The following is a 14,266-nucleotide window of genomic DNA, read 5'->3' as shown; positions in this document are numbered from 1 at the left end:
AAATAAATTTCCCCAAAAAATGCGACTTATACTCCAGTGCGACTTATATATGTTTTTTTCCTTCTTTATTGTGCATTTCCGGCCGGTGCGACTTATACTCTGGAGCGACTTATACTCCGAAAAATACGGTACTCACGATTTATATTACTATAAAAATAGCTTTCAGGGTCAATATCTTTTTCTTATTTCAGATATTTTGTACTCTGTGTTCACATGTTCATCATACCCATTGAACCGTCTCTGTTCGTGCATTCTGCCTCCGACCGCGCCAGTAAAATCCTCTTCTTCGTCAATCTCGTTTCCCAAACAAAACGAAAGGTCCTCCTCATTTTCAGACATTTATAGTTATTTTATAGTCCAACGAGACATAATCCAGCCAGAAAACAAAACAAAAAAATTAAATACAGTCTCCCAAAAAATAGAAAACATGATCAAAAAAAAAAAAAAGAGGGAAAAAAAAGAAGCTGCGGTCCATTTGCAGCTCATCTGTACCGATCTAGATCCTTGAGTTCTCTTATGGTGACGACTTTGGCCTCTTCTGGTGTCCCGTTCAGCCGTTTCATCACCATGCAGTGGCGTGTCCACGTTCCTTGTATCTTGTTCTGCTTCTTTAATATGCGCGCATGCCTGGCAATATCAGCATTTATTTTGGTAAGGTGCTCGTTCAAGAACACCCGTTCCCTTTAGCTTGTAGCCCTGTTTTATCAGCTCAACTTTATGCTTTTCGGTTTGCAAACCGTATGATGATGGCAGGTTTTGTGTTTCTGTCCCTCTTGGGAAGCATGTGGCAAGCCGCTACACAGGAGCTCTGTATGTTGATGTCCTGGCTTGTAGGAACTTCAACACTTGCCGTTTCCGTGTTTCCTGATCCTCGGTCGGGGTGTCTCCTCCAGCGTCTCCCCCCCTGACCGTGGAAGCATAGAAATGGTGCGATGTTTCAAGGCCTGATATTATCACATCTTCCATCCGTGTGTACTGTTCCAGCTCCTCAATTTGTCTCTCCATGCCGTCAATTTTAGTATCCTTCTCCTTCACAACTTGCTGTAGTTGTTTCACTTCATTCACCAGGACCTGCAGCACGATTTAATGTTTAGCAAGGACGCTAAGCTCCCCGGACATGTAGCTGAAAGATTTATTCATCTTTTCCGGCTCTGCTTCAACTTTTCCTACCAACATGTTTGCTCCTTCTTCTTTGTGTTCTTCTGGATTGTTTCTTAGGTTCCAAACCTTTGTTTCTTTTCTCGGTTTTGTCATGTTTTAGTCCCAGTGGTGTCTTTTAGCTGCTACATGCTAACATCAGCAGCTATCGATACGACCTTACTTCCTTCACAACAGTGAATATGAAGTGTGAAAAAGAAGCAGGACAAATCCTTCTCAAACTCTCACGTCGCACTTTTAAGCCCTATAGCTAGCCAGACCCCCCAATGCATTGCAAAATGAAGTGCCCTTTCAGGCCCTATTGTTATTACCATACCCATCTATCCATCCATCTTCTACCGCTTGACCCTCTCAGGGTTGCGGGGGGCTGGAGCCTTTACCAGCTTCCATAAGGCGGAAGGCGAGGTACACCCTGGACAAATCGGCACCTCATTGCAGAGCCAACAGACAGACAACATTCAACCACTCGGGCCAATTTACTTTTGCCAATCAACCTATCCCATCTACTGAGGAACAGTAGCATGGAGGAAACCGACATAGCATGTCTTTGGGTGTGGGAGGAAGCCGGAGTACACAGAGGGAATGTGTATATATGCAGGACCTTCTTATTGTGAGGCACACGCACTAACCCCTGTCCCACCGTTCCGCCCATTACTAAACCATTATTATAAATATAAATTCAGTGATTACCATCACTCAATGTCCTTTGTAATCTGTTCTAATGTTTCAAGATGGGCTAGTCGGTTGCATTCAAGTGGAATACTTTTATACTTTAAAAAAAATAAAAAATAAAAAATAATAATAATAAAAAAAAATAAAAAAATAAAAAAAAAAAATATATATATATATATATATATATATATATATATATATATATATATATATATATATATATATATATATATATGGGGAGCTCCTGTAATATTTTCTATTTTTTGTTGCACAAATCAAACACATAATGTAAAATCATGAAAAAAGAATGATTGTTTTCACTGTAGTGTCTCTCTGTCCCTGTATCTTAAGAAAAAAAAGCCACCTTTATGCTAAGTCTCAATTCAGGACTTTCTTCTTTAGAGAGGGGATGTTTTTCATTGTGTTTGTAGGGTTCATATAATTGATTTAGTGTTTGAGAAGCAGACACTTTTGCACTGGATTTGCAACACGATGCCTTTTGTTGTGAATTGGTCCTAATTCAAATTTAACTTGACTTGAGAATGAGTTGAGTAAGATTCTTAAGTTTACCTCACATGACTGTTTGCTCTCCATGATCTTGAGAATAGTGTCCTTCAGAGCGTGATGGACGAAGGGCGTGGCCGTGGCCTTCATGTACTGCTCCATCAGTGTGCTGGCCAGTGTGGTCGCTCGGAACAAAGTTGTGGCTTCATCTGTCCACAAGAAAAAAAAGGGTTATCTCAGACTATTGTTTTATTCTCCTTTGTGTGATTAATTTGCTTCTGTGGATGCAATAATTAGAGCGCCATGTGGACTGATTGGATGATTAATTTTATCTCCAAGAGAAAAATACTCTGTCTTAAAACATCTCAGCTGTGAGTGTGTGTCCAAGTCTTACCCTCCATGTTAATCTCTCGGTCATTGAGAGTCCTGAGAAGGGGGGCTTCATCATTTTCATGTCTGAAGATCCTTAGAAGGAGGCTTGCCAATAAGGTGCGGTCCTGACCACACACGTGGGCCAGAGCGTAGATGACATGGAACTCTTTCTGCAGTATCATCTACAGGAGGCCACACAGACATGGATCACTGTAGACACTACTAGACAGCGTAGGGCTAACCAAATTGCCACTGGATCTGACCTCTTTAAACTCGCTGTACTCCTCTTCCGGCATGATCTTCTCCATGGAGTAACGGGCGCGTACACGCAATGAGCCCGGCTCGATGCCCTTGAGTGGTACGTGAGAGCTGAGATGGAACCACTCGTCGCTCATCTGGCCCTTCTGCAGACGGCTCAGCTGGCAACGCATGAATACTGATGGAGAGTAGAATGGAGGAAATCAACATATCAAAAAAAAAAGTTGAATAATGGAAAAAACTGGTGAGTATACATGCAGTATCAAAACACATAGGCACGTACATATGTCACTTTCTTTGCTCTTTTTCGTTTTGTTGCTCAGGCTGATTTCAAATCTGTTGATTTCACTTGAAAGATCACTAAAAACAGAAGAGTAAAGTTTAGAATTTAGAAAACAAGAAGAGACAAAGTCGACTGTGCACTGTGAAGGAGACTCACTCAAAAATAAACTCCTCAGTGAAAACAGGGTTCTGCCCTTCCCTAGGGTGCGTCTTGGCCACTTGGACATTGTTCAGGTAGATGTTGCAGTAAGGGTTAGTGAAATACTTCACTGGCAGCTTATGGGCCTCCTCCACATAAAGCACCAGGCTGCTTACCTGAGAAAGAAAGAAAGGTACAGTACTATAAAAGTACATAAATACATTGTTGTGGGTCACCTAGCAGTTTAAAGACTCGTGCATGGATACCTGTCTTAGCCTTTTGTTAGAAGTGGGTTGTGTTGTTTTCCTTAAATTACTGCAGAATGTTTGAAGGCATTTCATCCAATCCTTGGAAAAAGTCAAGATAAAAAAAAATAAGATTAAAACCGCTTTGCATGGTAAAAGTATAATACTGAAAGATTAGTTCTTGAAAGGGACTGCACTTTGTTTTTCTTTTTAAATTGGGCCTATTCCTATGTTAGCAAGAACACATATGTTTTTCTTGTTTAATGCATTTAGATTTTTAATATACAGCAAGCACTAGGTGGCTTACAATGCAGCCGCGGACTGTCCTGTAAGAAAATTTGTATTATGAAGCGCGATCGAATCCCTTTTTGCCTCCACTTCGTATTATATGTGCATATGCAGATGTCAGACCTCGTTGTGCCATTTCGAAAATATTTTCTGTGTAGAGATCCAAAGACATTTTAGCCAGACACATGGGTACTGTAGTATCCCCGCTTTCACTATAAAAATAAAACCTCCGGTGTCAGCAGATGAAAAACCATCCGTTTTGGCCTGCTTTTCCATTTTTGTTTACTGGGGATCTTCATTTTTCTTTTCAAAACTAAAAAAGAAAAATGCTTTGTTTTTCAATTGTCTTTTTTTGTATTTTAAAACGAAATTCAAATAAACCAGTCATTTTGTTATACAATATCCCTTTATGAAAAGAAAATTAAAATACCAAAGCATATACTGACCCATTTGCATGTCGTAACCTGATTATTAAGTATTAGCGACATTGTTATTATACGCGCCAACGCCGAGGAACTACTTTTAGCGCCGTCTTGATCACATAGAGGTAAGTAGCTTATGTAGTATTGACATACTGAGCCGGTGAGCTGCTAGATCACCTCTACATCACCAAGTAGTTTATCAACTTTGACCTTCAACTTAGACCAGAAGATGAGGAGAAAGACACCAAAAGACACTTGTTTGCAGTCACCTTTTTTTTTATAACCCGGATTATTATTAATTATTTGTTTAAACGAGAAGATATGAACATCAGTCCCAGTAAGAGCAGAGATTGTACAGTACGTGATTGTGTTATTTTCGTAGTTTGTACTTTTTAACTAGCACTTAGCAATACTGCTACTTGCTGGATCCGTGTATCACTAAGCTTCTAAAACTTGTAGCCCACCCACTGTACATTTAAACTCGAAATATAAGTTGTCGCAGTCTACCATGATTAGAAATAGTAATAACGTAAATATTACATGTTATTATGAATGTTACTACATTAAATGTATATATATATATATATATATATATATATATATATATATATATATATATATATATATATATATATACTGTACTTACAGTGTGTATATAAAACGTTGAAGGACGTTTTTGGAAAGCTTATCTTACCATTGTTAGCTGACTCTTGCCAGCATTTATTTACGAGCTAGAATGCATTAAAAAAAGAAAAACATGTGTCCTTGACTTACCTAAGGTTTGTGAATAATAGGCAAAGTCCAAAAAAAGGGCAGTTCCTCTTAAAAAACAGAGATTAAGATGTTTTAAGATTTTTTTTAAAGTTCACCCCAGCAATACCTGTGCCTGTTCTGGAACCTCCCCTGCAAAGTAGAAGATGTATTGCTCCTCACTAAAGTGCTGGACAACAATCTGGAAACAGTTTGGCCTGAAAATGGGGGAAAGAAAGGAACTTAAAAATTACCTACGGGTTCCTCCTAACTTCACTAAATTATACCAAAGACACCTAACCTGCCAAATAGACTGTCGTGCACACCATATACGGAGCACACGCTTAAGTCGATCAGCCCTTTGGGTTTTGTGGCTCTTTTCTCACTCTCAAAGTAAATCAGCTGGGCGTCATTGCCCTCCAGGATGAAGTAAAGATTCTTCCACCGTTTGCCTTTGCCTGATGGTGAGAACATTAAATATAAGAACACATTCACAACAGTGTTCATTTTGACTTTGATTTAGTTCTACTCAAAGTTTTTTTGACAAAAATGTATTTTAGTTTAAGTCCTCTAAACTGATTTAGTCAACAAAATTGCACAACATTTTAGTCAGCTAAAATTACAGTGAATTTAGTGGACTAAAATATAAAGTATGAAGGATAAGACCTCTTCAAAGATGATTTGATACCACATTTATTTAGACTACCTGCAAAGCATGTGTTTAACACATAAGTAGCATGGTCAGGAATTATGTACTTAGTCATATTTAGCTCTACAGGTCAATGTCAATAAATACCTTTCAGGCACTTTTGATATATTTTTTTATGCTATTTCTCTGGCAAAGCAGGTATGTAAATTTGGAGTTACAATGCTTGCTATTATCATAATTTATTTATGATTGTGGGAGAACCAGAAGCAGCAAATACACATATGTGGCAGCGCAAATTTAATCCATCCATTTTCTAGCGCTTGTCCATTTCACAAGCGCGCGTGGTGGATGGGGGAGGGGGGAATCTTTCGTTTGTTAGTATATGTCCGCCTCAAATAAATAAATATATAGGAAACACTGCATCTATTTCTACTTTTGCTGCATGTGACGTAAGCGCGTTGGACCACATTATAAGTTGTCATGCCTTTAGATTTACCATTAAATAAACGATTCCTTGAGGCAGAGAAGTATAGAAGTTGTACCGTAAATTCCGGACTATAAGCCGATACTTTTTTCCTACACTTCGAACCCTGAGGCTTATAAAACGGTGCGGCTAATTTATGGATTTTTCTTCACTGATGGCCATAATGGAAATAGCTTTTAAAAAACAAAAAACAAGCTAATACACTGAAAAGGTGTGTTATTGTTTGTGCTATGGTGCCATCGTTTGGACAAGTTTGCTCCCTTTCAATTAGTGCTTTCAACTGGAAGTAGAAAAGCAGTCCTCTAGACGTCCATAGCGTTTTTACTCATACGGATTCTTTAGTCATCACTCCAAGCAAAGTTTGTAAGTTTTACAATATAACGAAAATAATAAATAAATAAATAATAAAATGTTTTTTTACTAAGCCATCCCATGTGTGATGTCTGTAGGAGTGTTTTCAAGCATATCTGCTATCGTAATGTAATGAAGCTATCGTTGTTAGCATTAGATAATATGCTAACACGTTTATGAGTGTTTTCTTAGTATTACCACCTAACAATGGCACTCTGTATTGTTCCAGTTTCACAATTTCCTTAGTAAATCCACTAAGACGTCACCGTGGACTTATTGAGTCTGTTCAGCTGATTGTAGAGCTAGCTTCCGCAGCTGCTGGGTCCATGACGATGGCTTCTGTTTTGTTTGAGCAGCCGTTTTACTGCCATGTTACAGACACCGTTTGGAAACCATTAAAGGCCTACTGAAACCCACTACTACCGACCACGCAGTCTGATAGTTTATATATCAATGATGAAATCTTAACATTGCAACACATGCCAATACGGCCGGGTTAACTTATAAAGTGCAATTTTAAATTTCCCGCTAAACTTCCGGTTGAAAATGTCTATGTATGATGACGTATGCGCATGATGTCAATCGTTGAAACGGAAGTATTTGGACACCATTGAATCCAATACAAAAAGCTCTGTTTTCATCTCAAAATTCCACAGTATTCTGGACATCTGTGTTGGTGAATCTTTTGCAATTTGTTTAATGAACAATGAAGACTGCAAAGAAGAAAGTTGTAGGTGGGATCGTTGTATTAGCGGCTGGCTACAGCAACACAACCAGGAGGACTTTGACTTGGATAGCAGACCCGCTATCCGACGCTAGCCGCCGACCGCACGGATGCATCGGGTGAAGTCCTTCGCCGCGCCGTCGATCGCTGGAACGCAGGTGAGCACGGGTGTTGATGAGAAGATGAGGGCTGGCTGGCGTAGAGCTAATGTTTTTAGCATAGCTCTGTGAGGTCCCGTTGCTAAGTTAGCTTCAATAGCGTTGTTAGCAACAGCATTGTTAAGCTTCGCCAGGCTGGAAAACATTAACCGTGTATTTACAGGTCCATGGTTTAATAGTATTGTTGATTTTCTGTCTATCCTTCCAGTTAGGGGTTTATTTCTTTTGTTTCTATCTGCAGTTAAGCCCGATGCTATCACGTTAGCTCCGTAGCTAAAGTGCTTCGCCGATGTATTGTCGTGGGGATAAAAGTCACTGTGAATGTCCATTTCGCGTTCTCGACTCTCATTTTCAAGAGGATATAGTATCCGAGGTGGTTTAAAATACAATTCCGTGATCCACAATAGAAAAAGGAGAGAGTGTGGAATCCGATGAGCCAGCTTGTACCTAAGTTACGGTCAGAGCGAAAAAAGATGCGTCCTGCACTGCACTCTAGTCCTTCACTCTCACGTTCCTCATCCACGAATCTTTCATCCTGGCTCAAATTAATGGGGTAATCGTTGCTTTCTCGGTCCGAATCGCTCTCGCTGCTGGTGTAAACAATGGGGAAATGTGAGGAGCCTTTCAAACTGTGACGTCACGCTACTTCCGGTACAGGCAAGGCCTTTTTATCAGCGACCAAAAGTTGCGAACTTTATCGTCGATGTTCTCTACTAAATCCTTTCAGCAAAAATATGGCAATATCGCGAAATGATCAAGTATGACACATAGAATGGATCTGCTATCCCCGTTTAAATAAAACAATTTCATTTCAGTAGGCCTTTAAGGTATGTAAACAAACATTTACAAAATCTCTCTGTGTAAATACCTCATTTCACAAAGTATATATCTGCGACTTATGGTGCGAAGGATATATGGAATAAAAAAATGTACCCTGAAATTTAGTGGGTGCTCTATAGTCTGGAAAATACAGTAATACTGTAGAATTAGCTTTGACTTACAGTTGTATAGATGTCACGATGGCTCGCCTGATGGCATCATAGCTTAAAAAATTAAATGTGTCCTCTTCACTTTCTCCCAGATGTACACATATTCCGATTTGAAACATGTTAAATCCATTCATTATTGTTTTGGCAGTCAGATATCAAACTTACTATCTCACGAGGAAAAGCATCCGATTGTCTCCCCTTCGTAATAAACTCCCGGTCCCTCTTTCATATGCACGCTGTTAAAGAGCTGTGATTAGACATATCCTTAATTTGTCCCACCCATCAACATGACAAAATTAAATATAATTGAATTTCGTTTTTATAAATGTAATCTTGTTTTTGTTTGTTGAGTTAATTTGGTCATAGTCTTAGTCAAGTCGTGCATTTGTTTTGATAAGTTATCGTCTTATTTTATGTTAAAATAGGTTGTGGACGATAACTAAGATGAAAAAACTAAATTAACACAGATTCACAAGAGATGATACTACTGATGTTACGTACCTTTGTTGAAGAGGAGGTAGCCTTTCTTGACAATGTTTTTATAGAAAGCATCTTTTGTTTTTCGCCTGATTGTGTTGTAAATTTCTCTCCCATCCACTGTGTCTGTGATGACTTGCTCTTGGTGCTAATGAAATACATACGGTCAACAACACAAATACAGACAAGACCACCCAGCCTCCATATACTATTACAATTAACATACTTCAAATATTTTGTAAAAGAGAAAACAAAGAAGACAATTTGTCAGCTATGGCTTGATTGCTTTTACAGTTTATAAAAAAGAATGTATTTTTGTTTTTATAGTTAATCATTATAGTAGCATGTTTTTAGAAGGCATGTACCAACCTGCACTGAAACAGGATCTTTCAAGTTGTAGCCTTCGACAATCTGCTCTTTTTTGTAGTGGTCGATGATATCGTCGACACTGACAAAAAATTAGCACAAATGGGACATAAAGAACAATTTGGTTTAGATAAAAATATAGAATAGAACAGTAGAACATAACAGACGGGTCTTAAACTCTCTACTGGAAGTAGAGTCAGAATGAGGCATGATATACAGCAGGCCTGGGCAATTATTTTGACTTGAGGGGCCAAATTTAGAGAAAAAAATGCGTCTGGGGGCCGGTATATCTATTTTTAGGAACACAAATACAAAACCCTGCAATAATGTCTGATTGAATGCTAAAAACATTATGACAGACTGCCTTAAAAGAATGGAATTTTAATTTTTTTTACTGAATGAGACACCCAGAATGTACATGAAAATAAAGAATGTGGCATTTACAATATTAACTATGAACGATAAAACACTGAATATTGACAACATATGAATGTCACACCCCCTCTTGATCGACATATTTTACAATCAAGCAAAACGCAACAAAAATGCAACAAACACAGCGAAATATGAACGTGAAGGGTAAAAAACCCCACCTACAATCTGATATATCACTAAGCTTTAGAACTTTGTTGTAAAAATGTCCTTCCGCACCTGTCCCTGAAACCCGCATTTCAGGCTGGCCGCTCTGGATAAACTCTGTGGAAACGCTCCCCACCCACACTGCTTGGTGCCTCATCTGAGCTGCTGTGACTTAGATTACCATAGTAACTAATTAGATTACTATAGTAACTAGTATGTCATGCAAAAGCGCAGATTCCAACCCTTGAAATACTTTGTATAGTTGAAGACTTACGGTAATTTGAAAACATCACTGCACATCATATTGGCAGCTACAGTTTCCATCTTAAAGATCTAAAAAAATTATTTGGGAATGTCCGGCGGGCCAGATTGAAAAGCTTAACGGGCCGCATGCGGCCCCTGGGCCTTAATTTGCCTAGGTCTGATATACAGTACCGTATTTTTCGGACTATAAGTCACAGTTTTTTTCATAGTTTGGCCGGGGGTGCGACTTATACTCAGGAGCGACTTATGTGTGAAATTATTAACACATTACCGTAAAATATCAAATAATATTATTTAGCTCATTCACGTAAGAGACTAGACGTATAAGATTTCATCGGATTTAGCGATTAGGAGTGACAGATTGTTTGGTAAACGTATAACATGTTGTATATGTTATAGTTATTTGAATGACTCTTACAATAATATAATAATAATAATACCTGGGATTTATATAGCGCTTTTCTAAGTACCCAAAGTCGCTTTACATGTAGAACCCATCATTCATTCACACCTGGTTACGTTAACATACCAGGCACATTCTCAGTTGGTTATTTATGTGTCATATAACATACTTATTCAGCCTGTTGTTCACTATTCTTTATTTATTTTAAATTGCCTTTCAAATGTCTATTCTTGGTGTTGGGTTTTATCAAATAAATTTCCCCAAAAAATGCAACTTATACTACAGTGCGACTTATATATGTTTTTTTCCTTCTTTATTATGCATTTTCGGCCGGTGCGACTTATACTCCTGAGCGACTTATAGTCCGAAAAATAAGGTATTTAAAAAATAATTCCCAACATCAGCTGGCTATTATCTTCTACATCCAAAAGTATGTTTTATACTTTTATATTACCGTGATTATATTGGCATACTAACCTGTTGTAGTACCTCCCCCCCATCATGTACTGGTTGGTGGGGGTGGGAGAGATCTTAAACCTTTGGATGTTCTCATTGGTGCGAAAGAAAAGGGAGTAGTCCCCAGGTGTGTTGTCTGATGGCCGCACCAGGAAACTGCACACCTGTCCAACTATGAATGAAGGGGAAGACAAGATGTATGCTAGTGCACGCTTAGCTGTCAGAAATAAAAATGTGTTTGTCAGCGTCAAAGAATAACGGCACCTGTCATCAGCAGGTTGTAGGCCTCTTGCTTAGTAATCTTTCCGTGATACCAGCTGTGGAAGTTTCAACAGGTCAGTTAGCTATGTGGTGGTCGAACAATTCAAATCAACAATCAGAGTGACAGCTTTCTCATTTATGTACCTGTGTGTTAAAATTAGGGATGTACCGATCAATCAGCCAATGATCAGTATCGGACGATTTTTGTGAAAATGGACACGATCGCCATTGCTGATTAATACCAATCACAATGGTCGAATCTCTCTGGATGACACTGGATCTATTTTTAGTCACCCGGCTGACAAGCGGCTAGCAGCTAATTACATGTCTCCATTAACAATGTGGAGCTGCTCCGCTAAGCTAGTAATGATCACCTTCATTACAGCAAATAAACTAATAAATAAATGATAAATGGGTTATACTTTTATAGCGCTTTTCTACCTTCAAGGTACTCAAAGCGCTTTGACAGTATTTCCACATTTACCCATTCACACACACATTCACACACTGATGGCGGGAGCTGCCATGCAAGGCGCTAACCAGCAGCCATCAGAGGCAAAGGGTGAAGTGTCTTGCCCAAGGACACAACGGACGTGACTAGGAAGGTAGAAGGTGGGAATTGAACCCCAGTAACCAGCAACACTCCGATTGCTGGCACAGCCACTCTACCAACTTCGCCACGCCGTCACTTCGGCCACTGCATTCCTTAGTATCGTAAGTGTCATTAGTAAGTATCATTGGCACTGGAGGACGAGGGTAAACATGAGAGCAAGCCAGGAGCAAGCATGCTAATTGCTAAGATAACTGCTAAGCTAGCTTTAAACAGAACAAGAAATAAGTGCTGAGTAAACTTAACTTATGCTTGCATGTTCGAAATAAACTCAAAGTCTAACTTAAAGAAGTGTAGATGGAAGTGCATTCGATCCATACAATGGTGGTGTTGATAGATAGATAGCTAGTACTTTATTGATTCCTTCAGGAGAGTTCCCTCAGGAAAATTAAAACCAAACCAAATTACCAACCAATTGATACCAAGGGTTGTATCAGTATATGATCGATATTGGGGGGATTAGGTTGACATTTTTATTTTCTACAAATCTTTTATTTTGTTGTTTTTATACATGTTTAACTCAATGGACACAGGACGACTTTTAGGGGGGGAAAAAACTAAGTATAAGTAGACAGTTTTTACTTTTGTTTAGTTATCGTGTACTACTGACTTTGTTTTGCTCAAACAATTGTGTTATATAGAGAATAGGGAACTCATTTAAATATTGTGTTGATGTTGTTAAACTGCCAATAACACTCACCAAAAATACATTGAAACATTTACCTTATTTTTCGGACTATAAGTCGCAGTTTTTTTCATAGTTTGGCCGGGGGTACGACTTATACTCAGGAGCGACTTATGTGTGAAATTATTAACACATTACCGTAAAATATCAAATAATATTATTTAGGTCATTAACGTAAGAGACTAGACGTATAAGATTTCATGGGATTTAGCGATTAGGAGTGACAGATTGTTTGGTAAACGTATAGCATGTTCTATATGTTATAGTTGTTTGAATGACTCTTAGCATAATGTTACGTTAACATACCAGGCACGTTCTCAGTTAGTTATTTATGCGTCATATAACGTACACTTTTCAGCCTGTTTGTTGTTCACTATTCTGTTCACTATTCTTTATTTATTTTAAATTGCCTTTCAAATGTCTATTCTTGGTGTTGGGTTTTATCAAATAAATTTCCCAAAAAAATGCGACTTATACTCCAGTGCGATTTATGTTTTTTTCCTTCTTTATTATGCATTTTCGGCCGGTGCGACTTATACTCCGGAGCGACTTATAGTCCGAAAAATACGGTACAGTTAAAACATGTGATTGGTATTGATATCGACCGATTTCACTCATGGATGATCGGTATAGCAATGAGCATAAAACCCTGATCGGTACATCCCTAGTTAAAATTAAGATCAACCAATAGACTTACATTTTTCCCTCATGTGGATCCTCTTCCCGCCCCTAAAATTGCAATAATGGAAAGTATTTTTAGCAGCGCCAGTAGAGTATTAGTTGTATCGCCATACAATGCAACTGGATTTCATTGTGCAACAAATACAAGTACACCGAAATGAATGATTCACTTACCACCTCCTCCACCAGATCTTCCACAATGAGGCCCTGCTCCTCTGTGCGAACATTGGTCACCCACATCCAGCCGTCGTCCAGTTCATTGTGAACAATAAACATGTCACCCTTCAGGAAGCTGAGGACATATTGCACCGACAATGATTGTTACAAAGCGGTTTTATGTAGCAAGACACAATGTAGGCTATTATTTCTGAAATAAATCATCACACATGTTATTTGTGGTACTTCTATATGTGCATGAACACTTTGGGTGAAGTACTAAAGAGTAACCAGCAGGGGTCGAAGCTGTGCAACGTTTAAGGTTTGTATGGCTCAGTCATAAAATGTAAAGTACAATGTGAATGGGCATCTTTTTATGTGTAAGACACATAGGAATGCCTACCTGATCTCATCAGTATCTGGCACTTTGGTGTATGGCAGTATGGCCCTTACTCTCCTCCGGTCTTCTACAGGCTAGGGAAAGAGAAACAAATTCAAATTAAATGAATAGTTTGAAAATCACATTTCTGCATTCCCTCATCTTACAATGTTTAGTTTAGCGCAAATGTAAAAAGTAAACGATATTACACCAGCCATGCACAGAAACAATCTCACCTCTGGAGGGGCCACAGGCCATAGCAGCTTTTCTCCTTTGAGCAGACAAGACACATAGCTGTAGTAACCAATTAGGTCTGATAAGGAAGAGAACCGCCGTCCACCAATGTAATAGTCCCCACACATGGCAATTATCCTATAGAGAACACAAAGAGCAATAACCATCATTAACTAAAAGAGACATTTTCGGGAAAAATTGGCTGCGAATGTTGAAATGCATAAGCTTAACTGAAATGCTAATGTTACCATGTTAACAGTTAACATGCGT

At 38.7% G+C, this 14,266-nt stretch overlaps 1 protein-coding gene across 4 annotated transcripts in view; it reads right to left on the bottom strand.

The window, feature by feature from the left end:
* rasa1a (RAS p21 protein activator (GTPase activating protein) 1a) overlaps nt 1–14,266 on the bottom strand; it is a 74,937-nt gene that overhangs the window by 12,724 nt on the left and 47,947 nt on the right. For all 4 annotated transcript variants that reach the window (XR_009826565.1, XM_062050943.1, XM_062050944.1 and 1 more), the window contains exons 3-18: nt 13,999–14,134; nt 13,787–13,857; nt 13,402–13,519; nt 13,244–13,275; nt 11,255–11,307; nt 11,012–11,162; nt 9,292–9,370; nt 8,947–9,070; nt 5,392–5,548; nt 5,221–5,308; nt 3,652–3,732; nt 3,404–3,561; nt 3,248–3,324; nt 2,970–3,142; nt 2,729–2,888; nt 2,401–2,543 (exon numbers count right to left, since the gene is read on the bottom strand). Coding sequence is in view for 3 of the 4 variants with exons in the window: in XM_062050943.1 (XP_061906927.1) it covers nt 2,401–2,543; nt 2,729–2,888; nt 2,970–3,142; nt 3,248–3,324; nt 3,404–3,561; nt 3,652–3,732; nt 5,221–5,308; nt 5,392–5,548; nt 8,947–9,070; nt 9,292–9,370; nt 11,012–11,162; nt 11,255–11,307; nt 13,244–13,275; nt 13,402–13,519; nt 13,787–13,857; nt 13,999–14,134 (1,801 nt within the window). In the remaining variant the exon portion in view is untranslated. The remainder of the gene's footprint in view (nt 1–2,400; nt 2,544–2,728; nt 2,889–2,969; nt 3,143–3,247; nt 3,325–3,403; nt 3,562–3,651; nt 3,733–5,220; nt 5,309–5,391; nt 5,549–8,946; nt 9,071–9,291; nt 9,371–11,011; nt 11,163–11,254; nt 11,308–13,243; nt 13,276–13,401; nt 13,520–13,786; nt 13,858–13,998; nt 14,135–14,266) is intronic.

The sequence above is a fragment of the Entelurus aequoreus genome, linkage group LG06 (assembly GCF_033978785.1).
Source record: "Entelurus aequoreus isolate RoL-2023_Sb linkage group LG06, RoL_Eaeq_v1.1, whole genome shotgun sequence".
In the NCBI taxonomy this organism is placed as follows: Eukaryota; Metazoa; Chordata; class Actinopteri; order Syngnathiformes; family Syngnathidae; genus Entelurus; species Entelurus aequoreus.
The sequence above is the reverse complement of the archived record's forward strand: the minus strand, read 5'-3'. Positions and strand labels throughout refer to the sequence as shown.